At 39.8% G+C, this 10,299-nt stretch overlaps 1 protein-coding gene across 1 annotated transcript in view; it reads right to left on the bottom strand.

Moving 5' to 3' along the window:
• Window positions 1-4,297, bottom strand: part of skib (v-ski avian sarcoma viral oncogene homolog b) — a 30,512-nt gene extending 26,215 nt beyond the window's left edge. The window contains exon 1 of the mRNA XM_031845661.1: window positions 3,021-4,297. Within this exon, the coding sequence (XP_031701521.1) occupies window positions 3,021-3,914 (894 nt within the window). The 5' untranslated portion in view covers window positions 3,915-4,297. The remainder of the gene's footprint in view (window positions 1-3,020) is intronic.
• Window positions 4,298-10,299: the final 6,002 nt, after the last annotated feature.

Here is a 10,299-nt window from a genome sequence, read left to right as displayed (position 1 = left end):
GGGGGGGGGGGGGGGGGGGTGTAAAGTCAGACGACTGCTCTCAAAAAGAATGATGCTTCCAATAGACGAATAAGTAGGAGAAGGCACATTACACACAAACTACTAAAAGCATTAATTTGCTGCACCAGGAGTGAGATTTAGAAATATGCTGAATCTGAACCAAATGCAAATGGCTCTGTGTGTGTGTGTGTGTGTGTCTGGGTGATGTGGATCTTAGCTGGCTGGGTCAACACTGGGCAGACAGGGCCATCAAGGACCAAAGAGATGCACATTGTCAGCTTTCAGGGATTCCCAGTGGTCAGCAGACAGATGGGAATGGAAATGAGCCGGCAGAGAGCTCATTTTAATCTGGCCCGCACAGCTGATCCAGTCATTACACTTGCCCGTTTACATGCAAACACCACTCGTATACTCGCTATACCTAAAGACACACACACACACACATGCAAGTGCAGATAAACACACAGTGACCTGATAGAGAAAGGGGTATTTCTCATTCACTTTTAACAACAGCTAATAACTGAAAACACACAACCCTTTCCCCCTTGACACGCACTTGATTGGTTTGCTCCAGGTTTGAGGTTAATTTCATCGAGTGAGGAGAACAATAGGATGAGAAAGGGCATAAATTGGCGTCAGTTGAATGGCTTTAATATCCATTCCATTAAGAAGGGTCTACGCAGTTCTCTAGAGTCCCCTTTTACTCTCCACTCAGTCAGATGATTGATCGCATTGCCCTCACTTCTTAGGGATTTTTTTTTTTTTTTTTACAGTTAATGCTCGGTATTTAACTTTGAAGAAAAAAAACCCAAGTTTTTGCAAGTCCAATCCTCTTTCTTGAAAATTTTCATGCTAATCAGAAAAGTTAACATTCACATTTACACTCAAGGTTTAACACAATGGAAGAAGCAATTTGAATTGGACTTAGTTTCCATGGAATTTACATTTTGTTGGCAGTGTATCAGCAATACAACCATCCAGGTTCTGAAATAAAGAGCACTGTAAGCATTGCAAAAATGGCAATGTTTCATTGGAATCAAGCTGCAGGTGAGATTTTGTTATCTGCCCACTGTATATCCCTCCGTCCATTATCAGACAGCCATCTGGCCAGTGGACTGGAGACAAGGGCACATGATTGGATGGTGTGAAAAGAATGGGGGAAGGCTCGGTCAGTGTCTTTGGGGAAAGGTCAGGGGTTACGGCCCTTTGACAACACATGTCAAGGCCTGGCTCACACACACACCCTGCATCTTCTGAATGAGAGTCTGCAGCCTCCTCTCAGCAATCTGGCCTCATCTGCACATTAAGCGAAGAGCTAAATGACCAAATGCTGGATTTGATGCAAAACAGACACAATGGTTCACTGGGCTCATTCCCTCCTCTGATCCGGTTTCTGATGAGGCTGGTTATGTTTCAATTTCTACATTCACTGCCTATAAAAAAATGGAATAATTCTGAATCACACTTAAATCTCTCTAGCAAACTGCGCTTCAAAACTATTCCACGAAAAAAAAACACATGCTACATCAGCAATAATTGTCTCAGCAGTTTCCTCCAGCAGTGCTGTATCTGCACCAGCCACCACATACAGTAGAAGAAGTGGGAGTCTAGACAGATGATACAGGCAGAGGAGGTAACGTTCGAGGCTCTCTCTTATTAATAAAACACTCTGACATCAGAGGGAGACTGAGGCAGGCCGATAACATTGACTTTTTGTTTCATAGGTAAGCCGAGCCAAGCGCGATCTGCGTGCCCCCGTCCCGGCCTTTCAGCAGCTTGCCCTGTCAGGCTAATGTATGGGGGAGCGCTGGTGTGCAGCTCCCTGAGGACCAGGCCTGTCTGCTAACTGGGACACGACTGACAGTGAACCACAGCAAACGCCATGCTCCCTCCATGATGCTCAGCCCCCCGATTATTTCACACACAAACTAAAAGACTGCACAGGACTCAACAATCTGACAAAATATATAACTCACAGGTGATACATCAAGTCCTGCCGACCGCAGTTAGGAAGAAATTAGCCGCAGGTGCTGACCTGGGACCTGTGATAACTTTTGTTTGTACAGACAGATAATTCTTGAACGCACAACGACGTCTGGGTACAACTTCTACGAAAACATGCTGCACTCAGGACTGATAACCTTTTCGATGTTTCAGACGTGTTTCTATAAACCGACAACATTTCCCTGAGCATTTTTCAAAGAGAGTACTGAGGTTCCCCTGTGAGACATCTTCTGGCTCCTGCTCAGACTGGAGCAGCACCATGGTGATGCATGCAGAGATGTCCACTCATTAGCAGAGTCCCACACAGCAGCTGCTCTGTGACGTAGGAACAGTCACCTCGTCTCCTGGCCCTTTGTCCACATCTCTGACTTATGCAAGGAGCCTGGACATTGACACACATTCATATCTTATCCTATCCCGACCAGCCACAACGCCTCCTCTCTCTCTCACACACACATTTCCATATCCCAAACCTCATTAAACTCGTATCCCCTTCCCCACCTCATGGCACCGTAATGGGCTTCCCTGCCCCCCTCTTCCCTCTCACACTGATACAATATATCACCGGGACTCCATTTATCATAATGCAGATGCCCTTGGGTAACCCTGAGGGTGGGGGGGGGGGGGCCGGTGAGTTTTGGAGGATGGGAGGGATACTCAGGGGCGTCAGCTGACGGTAAGAGGCTTCACTGTCACCTCTTTTAGAAATATATGAGGTGAGTGACGTTTCACAGTGCAAGAGTAGAGGACACATACACACAGAAAGATGTGATAAGACATGTGATTTGCATTATAACTCTGTTGGGGTCACCTAATACAACTGGCAACACTTGGAAAAGACACAAACAATCAATCAAGGGAGACAGTGACATGAGAAGGAAGCCTCCTCAAAATGAATGTTAATGAATAGGTGCTGTAGTAGGCCTGGGTTCCTTGAAATATCCACAGATACAAACTAAAGACCTCTAAGACATTAACTTTGTGGTTAATAACAAGGTGAAACAGAACAGACTTACTCTGCACGATTTACTGGACCGCTTGCCCGACAGATCATATTTTCCTTTTAACTCTTTAAGCAGCTGCTCCAGGTGACTGTTCTCCTCTTTTCCGGTGTAGTCCGGGTCTAAGAGCACATAAGCCCGCCAGTTTGCGGAGTCGAATCCCCAGTGGACTGTCCGGTTCTCGAGTCTCTTGTGACTGTGGACCACAAACTTGTGAGGAGGGAACATGAGTCTGCAATCCATGCACTGGACGCAGGCGGCACTCGGACCGGTGTACAGTTCCGGAACGAACACGCCTTTACACCGACCGAAACATTCATGATAGACTTTGAAGCTCTTCTCGGTTCGCTCCAACTCCAGGGAGCCCAACTCCTTGCTGCAGTGAGGAGGGTAAGTACCGCCGTAGATGAGCGCGTTGCAGAGGCGCTCAGCATCCGTCTGCGTGATCAGCCCGCAGGACGGAGCAGAGAAGGGCAGGATACCCACCACTTTGAGGATCTCCAGCTGGTCCGCCGTGCACCTGGAGCAGTAGATGTGCAGGTCGTCGCACACCGAGTTGATCTGCTGGAGGGAGAAATCTCTCAGGACGCTGTTGAGGATCTGCGGCAGGCACAGTCGCTTCTCACCGCCGACCACGAAGCAGGAGATGGGCTCCCGCTCCAGGACGGTCTCACACCTCTCCGTGGATCGGTCGGAAAGGATGAAAAGTGGACCGGATATTACCGGAGGTGTCTGAGCCGGGAGGGTGAGCATCATCTCGACGGATTTTCCATCTTTCCCGAAGAATGAGTCCTGGTGCCACCGAGCGGAGAACGCTGCCGGTCCGCCGAGAGAGCGCATGGAACTCAGATGAAACTGCTTCAGAGTTTGTTGAAGTCCGGGATGGGGCTGAAAGCTCGTGCCCTCCATGATGTCGCCGGGTGGAAAAGAGAGTTGAAAACTCAAAATGAAAGCTAAAATTGACTTATCGGATCGGGCGTCCTCAGCATCCGGCTGCACGCTCAATAACGCGCATTTCCATGTCACCGGAGAAGCTTCCCAGCGCGTCCATTCAGAAAACTGACGGCTGCTGAATTCACAGGGGCTGTTCCTGTGAGCAGACGCAAATAAAGTCGACAACTCCGAGGCTCAAAACTCGTATTATCCAACGTACAATCACCGGGTACCGTGTTTCTATGCGCTCTTGCGGTTTTACGCACTCCTAATGTGAGCTCGAAATATGCCTCGTCTGCTCAGTCTGGCGTAGGCTACTCTCAGTCTGTCTCCCCACTCACTCAATGTGTGTCTCTCTCTCTCCCTCCCTCTCTCTCTCGCCCTCTCTGTTTGTTTGTGTCTGGTTCAGTCATTGAATCCCAGCCAGGAATGTGACTGACTCCCCGGGCTGGCTCTTCCCTCAGACAGCTGTTCCTCCCTCTGCTACATGGCAGCTGCACGTTAAAAAAAAGAAAAAATCCCTCTGAACCGAGGGGAAGGTGGAGCTTAGGAAAACATAGTTGAAGTTTGTTTGAAATATATAATAAAACGTTAGTATTTCAGATGTTTAAGCCTTGAAGATCAGCATTTTTTTGTCTTTCTTTCATAACTTTTTGAGCATGCAAATTTAAAATGAGAGGATCTAGAATATACTGAGGGCTATATTTATGTTTGCTTGAGAAGGTCAACCTGGAACAGTAGAAACATGTGGTAGTAGAAGCAACAAGGACTGTACTTAAGTTCATATTTGAGGTACTTATATGCTATACTTTACTTGAGTATTTCCATTGTAGGAAACCTTTTACTCCACTACATTTATACATTTGACAACTTTTGGTTACAGAGTACAATTTAACATAAACACAAATGATCAAGTACAATAATAACATTGCATGCATGAGCACTGATAATCTATTTATTAACATCTCATTCACAGGGGATTTGTCATGCATTTTATGCATTGAATACCTTTCCTTTTGTTTTTTAAGTATTGCGCTGATAATACTTGTGATTGTTTGCCTAAGCAACATTTTCAAAGCAGAACTTTGACTTTTAAAGTACTTTTACTAAAGTAAAGCATCTGAACACTTCAGCCATCAATGATACAAAATGTATATAAACCCTTTGTTGAATTTCAGCAGTTCCTCTGAAATCTTGTTTCTGATATTCCCTGATTCAGCTGTCATAAGCATCACCACTCAGTTACATATTTTACATTATTTGGGGTAAAATTATAGAGATAGCATGCATTGTTATTAACAAACATGTTAATTCCGATGTGACTAATTTCTGACCTGTGGAGGAGTGTAGATTTCAATGAACTTATGCATCTCAAGGTTGGACGTCACTTTCAGAAACCTAAATATAAATTTCATACCAGCATTATATATAAATCCAATATATTGCAACTGAGATAGTGTGAAATCCTCTGAAATTCATCAAAAGGGCCATTAATTTACATCACTTTGATTTCCCATTGATAACCTCTCCTCTCAATTAGCAATTGTTTTACACTATGCACTACTCTTTCCTTGCACTTATTGTTTGTTTTTTTTCGCAAATAACTAGCTGATAACTAATAAGTAACAGAACATCTTTGAATCAACCTAATTTGGTCATTTGGCTTTCCTAACCACTGGAGGGCGCTAAATATTAACAATGAACGTAAACTCATGGAAATTGATGCAAAAGCAGAAAGTCAAATTGGGAGAGTTTGCGAAGGTCACACAATATAGAAAAGAACAAAGCAAACAACTACAGTTAGATTATACAAACAGAAAGTTAAAAGACGATATTAATGACTTTCAAAAATAAATACAGCTTTATTCAACTTAAAGCAAGTCTGTAACACTGCATGTGAAGGACATGTCTATATTGCATTGTAAGCACATTTATAAGACATTATAATGCATTTAAAAGGCTTCATAAAAAGCTTTATATATATATATATATATATATATATATATAATCATGCAAATATAACTTATAACAAGGTTTATTAAGTATTGTAAGTAGTGGAATGTATTGTAAGTTTAGCATTCATAATGCTTTATATCTCCATGCCAAAGTGAGAACAAGATAATCTGATTTCTGGGTTACATAGCACACTGTAACCACCGTAAGGTCAGACACATAGAGAACTGCTCTAATGTATCATAACAGATTATAAATTCAAAGTTTCTGAAGTGGAATACTGTCTTATAAACATCAATAACACACTATAGCATTGTGAGCATAGTAAAGTGATAGCTAGGGTTATTAGCATTTGTATGATAGGCCTATACAACACAATCATGAGGACTTATGAACAGTATTTCTGGGTGCAAGTAAAGCGTAAGGCAAGAAAAATCACAATGATTATTAAAGCCATGCCAAGTCTTTGATTTCCAAAACACACAACTTCTCTCCCCTTTTCCGTGGTAGGGATATTTGTAATTGTGTGATGGTGTCTCTGACTTTGGGAGGAATGTTGTTTCCCAAGTGGTCAACACAACTCTGTGAGGTACAAATGCTAGCACAGCAATATCTGTGAGCACCATGGTGAGTACATGGACCATGTTTCTGTTAAACATATGGTGACCAAACCCAGACTGCAACTGTTGAATGTCAACGAAATAGCTTGCTCTGATGTTAAAATAAGTCCGTTATCCAGGGTAATTTTTATTGCATCCTATGATTCGTTTTTTACTGTCATAAAAATGTCATCATAGTATGCAACAGACTTGCTATAAGTTTAATAAAGCTGTATTTATTTTAGAAAGTCATTAATATTGTCTTTTAACTTTCGGTTTACATAATCTAACTGTCGTTGTTTGTTTGTTCTTTATACTGTGACTTTTTTGTGACATACTATACTATGATATTTATGCTATAATCTGACATATTTTATGAGATTGTATACTGTAGCATTTTATGACTTTTCTATAATTTTTTTGTGACCTTTTTATATCATACTTTACTATGACATTTTTAATGAGATAACACACTACGAGGTTTATGACTTTTTCTGGGAGGGGGGAGACACGGTGTGGAAAGCTAAAAAAGGTAATAGATTTCTTAATAAAAAAAGAAATAGATAGAATATAGTTTATTTTTCTTATTTTTCCTTTTGTCATGCTTTGCTGTCTTTTTTAAATTACAGGCTAATATAGAATAGGTCCATCTTTACATACTCCGGTACGGTAGGTTGCGGTATGCACTCAAAAGTTGGTATGCAATCCACCAAAAAAGGTTCCACATCCAATGAGTGTGCGAGATCACCGAGCCAGAGATGACAAATCAAATCACGTTACGGTGGCGCTGATAAATTCAAATGAGCACCCAGATTCCGCAAGACACGAGTATGTGTCAGACAGGCATAGATGGGGTTTTATGTCCACTACGGGTCCTTTAGAGCAGAGAATACACCGTACGGGTCATGTACGGGATGTAAAGGAAGACCTCGAGGCGGCGCGGAGCACGGCTGGATGTCGGTCATTTGACAACAACAGGAGCCAGTTGCAGCCAAATTGATAGTCGTGTGAGGTACGTTTTGAAACAGTAGTGAAATGATTCTGAAATAGTCTTTGTAACGTTAGCTGGCTATCTAGCTTTAGCCAGCCAGGTTACGTTATAGGTTGCGTCATTATGTTGCGTCCAACCCATATAAATAGACTGAGTGGATCTGACTTTCCCCATTCAAATCAACATAGCGGGTAATAGAAGGCTAACTTCCGTCTAAACGGCTAGGAAGAAGGAAGGCACATTACGTCATCCTGACAGCATTCTAATTGTGCATTGGTGTCACACCTGGTGAAGTTATTGGGGCGGGCGTGACAAGACCCACTGTAAAACATCATATATCCTGCTGCACGTGGAGCCCTCCCTGCACTGGACCAGCGTTTCTCCCACACCTGAACCTGTCAACGGACGGACCTTAAAAGAGATGAAAAAAACATTGAAATAAAAAAACAACGGTTACTATGATATTTGAAAGTTAATATGAAAATGGGGCAGATTCCTTCTTCCAAAACACATGTAAGTCTATACCCCATTTCCATTCTTATTTGGAGCCGATAAACAGAGCTTTAAAGCGTTCAATGCCCCTTCTGTCCCATTCTTGAAATACAAAACTAAGTAAAAAGTTAGGATGGAGAAAGATTGAGAAAGAAAAACCTTTATATCAAAGTGTTTTCAGAACTGAGCCCATACTCTTCAATGTGTGCCTGGCAACCGGATTGTCAATTGATTTAATTGGGGAGAGAGGAGTTTTGTTCCGGTTTTTTGTATTTTTTTTAAACTGATAACTCTGTTAAACAGTTACTTATCAACATCCCTCTGTTTGTATAAGGAAAACACAAAGTTGAATGTTAAAATGTCAGCAACAGCATCATGTTGAATTTTTCATTTGTTACAGTCAGAAAGTAAAGAACATCTGATGAAAATATTATGTTAAAATGATGTCAACGTTATTGTGAGAGCTGTAATGGTATTATTAAGTTATCATACTGGTATCGGTGCATCCTAGAAATAGGATATTGCTATAACACAATAAATAAATTATTTAGATTTGTCCATATGGATAAAATAAAAATGAATCTTAAATCTAACACGTCCTTCCTATTTCCACAGACTCAGTGAGAGACCGCCCAAATACCAACGACAACGAGATCCAACCCTTGCTGTGAGGGCAATGAGGGCGACATCGAGGTTCCTCCTCAGGGAACAGCCCCGGCCGCCATCTTGAAATTTGTTTGTGTTAAAGGCGAGGGGGTCCTGTGAAAAATTGACTTTTCAAGCCAATAAATGATGTGCGTGCCACCATCATGTTCTACAGTTATATCAGCTAAGGTAGCTTGTTGGTTTGTAGGTTAGATACACAGTAAAATATACTGTTTAAGAAAATGCATTTGTTTTGCTGGTGAGTACTACCAAAATGAAGGCATTTGTTGTGTTTTTTATGTATCTATTTTTACAAAGCTGTAAAATGTGTAGAATGTGAAATAAAATGGTATTTTTTCATAATTGAAGTGCAGTTTGTCATGGAACAGAAAAGCAAACTTAACTTTGGGTGAATTTAAATGGGACCAGAAAGTAGTTTCAATTGCATGTGAGGTAAAACGGTTAAGTAGACTTCTGTAGCACTTAAAGATATATGTTACATTTGTCGTGAAAATAGCAGTTTATTATGTTGTAAAAAAGTAATTATATGTCAGAAAAAGTCAAAAAAAGCCATAGTACAGTGTGTCTCAAAATATCAGGATAAGTGTAGTTTAAAATGCCATAAAACTCATTGTATAGTATGTCATAGTATTAGTTTAGTATGGTGTAGATAGAAAGTCAACGTATAATATGTCGTGAAAAAGTCATAAGAAGCCATAGTACTGTATGTCATGAAATGTCATAGAATAGTATTTCGTGAGAAGTGTCATACAATCTTTATTAAGTTTATCATGAAGAATTAAAGAGTAAAGTGTGTCATAAAAAAATAAGTATGTCCAAAAAAAATAATTATACTATAGTATGTCTTACAAAATATCATAAAAATGTCATGGTATTTTACATGAAAAATTTCAAGAAAAGTCATAGTATGTCTTACAAAATAATATATTATTTCATATTTTAAGTCAGGAAATTTCATACTAAATTATGACATTTTAATGACATTATACTATAACTTTTTATGAAATATTTATTAAAATATATTTTAACATACAAAGCTATGGCATCTTGTTTACATTTTGAAAGACATACTAATCTATGACTTTTCATGTCATACTATACTATGACTTTTTTATGAAATCTTTTTTGACATACATTATGACTTTTAGGACAGGTTTTATGTTTATGTAATTTTGTAAAAAATAATATTTGACAAATTTATGACATACTATAATACAACTTTATTTTTAATTACATCATTCTATCTTTTTTTTATTGCAACTAGGACATACTACACTTTGACACTTGTATGACAACTATACCATACTATGACATACTATACTATAACGTTTTCATACTTTTCTTTTACATACTATACTGTGACATTTTCATGACATTATGGAATACATACCCTTCTCTGACCGATTTTATGACATCTTTTATGGTCGAATATACCATGACTTTTTATATTCTAATGAAATACTATATTAGAGATTATTGAAAACTAAATATTATTATTAAATGTCTTTTGCATCGTGGCTAAGAGTTTGTGACTTTTTTGCATTACACTTATTTCATGACATACTAAATCTGTTTTTATTATTTTTTCTGTACTATGACTATTTCATGACATTTACATGACATCTTTGTATTTTTCATGATTTTTTTCTAACATTTTCAT

The sequence above is a fragment of the Anarrhichthys ocellatus genome, unplaced genomic scaffold, assembly GCF_004355925.1.
Source record: "Anarrhichthys ocellatus isolate YVR2014 unplaced genomic scaffold, GSC_Weel_1.0 scaffold1, whole genome shotgun sequence".
Classification (NCBI taxonomy): Eukaryota; Metazoa; Chordata; class Actinopteri; order Perciformes; family Anarhichadidae; genus Anarrhichthys; species Anarrhichthys ocellatus.
The sequence above is the reverse complement of the archived record's forward strand: the minus strand, read 5'-3'. Positions and strand labels throughout refer to the sequence as shown.